General features: G+C 48.8%; 1 protein-coding gene across 1 annotated transcript; it reads left to right on the forward strand.

Annotated features, from left to right (window-relative positions):
- Positions 1 to 993: 993 nt before the first annotated feature.
- On the forward strand, positions 994 to 1380 carry LOC145953319 (uncharacterized). The gene has a single exon (XM_083067260.1). It carries the CDS (start codon positions 994 to 996, stop codon positions 1378 to 1380), a length of 387 nt encoding a protein of 128 aa, XP_082923386.1.
- Positions 1381 to 1822: the final 442 nt, after the last annotated feature.

Consider the following 1822-nt stretch of genomic DNA (forward strand, 5'->3'; position numbering starts at 1 on the left):
CGGAGCAACAATGAACGAGCCGATCAGTTAGCTCGGCTCGCCAGCAGCCGGAAACCAGGACAATTACGCACAACCATTCACCTAGAAATTCCTTCCCCGAGTGTGACAGCTGAATGTATGACAATCGACGCTGGAATGCCGACCTGGATGACCGCCATTCGGAACTTCATTGTCCAAGGGGAATTACCAACCGACCCGATGGAAGCCAAAAAGACACGAACGAAAGCGGCTCGGTACTCCATAGTAGCCAACGAGCTCTACAGGCGTGGATTCTCCACCCCGCTGCTCAAATGCATTGACAACTTACAGGCCGACTATGTGATGCGGGAAATCCACGAAGGTATCTGTGGTTCTCATTCCGGGGGGCGAACTTTGGCGGCAAAAGTCTTGCGAGCCGGTTATTATTGGCCGACTCTAAAGGGGGACTGCGCCGAGTTCGTCAAAAAATGCGTTCAACGTCAAAAGCATGGGAATCTCATCCATGCCTCGGCCGCCGAATTGCACAGCATCAGCTCCCCATGGCCTTTTGCTTTATGGGGTATCGACGTAATTGGGCCATTCCCTGTGGCAAAGGGACAAGTTAAGTTTCTCCTCGTTGCGGTGGATTACTTCACAAAATGGATAGAAGTCGAACCGCTCGCCTACATCTCCGCTGCCAACGTATAGAAGTTCATTTGGAAAAATCTGGTTACCCGCTTCGGCATCCCGTACGCCATTGTTTCGGACAATGGCCTTCAATTCACCGACAAGAAATTCAACATTTTCCTTGAAAACCTTGGCATTCGGCATCGGTTCACACCAGTCGAGCACCCTCAGTCAAATGGGCAGGCCGAAGCAGCCAATAAGGTTATACTCACCGAGCTCAAGAAGAGACTCGGCTCAACCAAAGGAGCATGGGCCGAAGAGCTACCGGAAGTCCTTTGGGCATATCGATGCACACCACAATCAACTACCAGGGAGACGCCTTTTCGCCTAACATACGGTGCAGACGCGATGATCCCAGTTGAAGTGGGGGAACCATCGTTCAGGCGACAACATTTCCATGAGGAGTCTAATGAAAGCTCACTCCGAGCCGAACTTGATGTTCTCGATGAAGTACGAGAAAAGACACAAGTAGTGGTCGAAGCATGCAAACAACGCATGACCCGATGCTTTAATTCTAACTTAAAGCCGAGGACATTTCATGAAGGCGATCTCGTATGGAGAGCAACCGGGTCGGCAAGATGTAACTCTTCTGATGGAAAGCTCGCAGCCAACTGGGACGGCCCGTTCCGGATACGGCATGCCCTCCACAATGGAGCTTACAAGTTAGAAAAACTGTCCGGCAAGGTCATCCCTCGGACATGGAATTCTACTCATTTGAAGACATACTACAGTTGAACCAAGCTTGTGTATTTACATTTCAACTATATGTAATGATGCACTTTTTTCCTTGAACCGGTCTTTTTTCCTCTTAAAAAATTGTGAAAAGAGATTTTGGCCGGCAAGGTTTTTAATGAGGCATCCACTCGATCAATAACAAGACAGTTCAGCTATCTATGACTTGCTTTACATTTCGGCAATTTTATTTCCAATCTCAAGTCTTCCCTCCCGAGAAGTCTCTCGGCTAAGGATGTGGCTTTAATCATTTTACAAGTCTTCCCTCCCGAGATCTCTCTCGGCCAAGGATGTGGCTTACATTAATTTCTACAAGTCTTCCCTCCCGAGATCTCTCTCGGCCAAGGATGCGGCTTACGTTAATTTTACGAGTCTTCCCTCCCGAGATCTCTCTCGGCTAAGGATGTGGCTTACGTTAATCTTACAAGTCTTCCCTCCCGAGAAG

Source organism: Cajanus cajan, chromosome 11, assembly GCF_000230855.2.
Source record: "Cajanus cajan strain Asha chromosome 11, NIPB_CcT2T_4, whole genome shotgun sequence".
NCBI classification, from domain to species: Eukaryota; Viridiplantae; Streptophyta; class Magnoliopsida; order Fabales; family Fabaceae; genus Cajanus; species Cajanus cajan.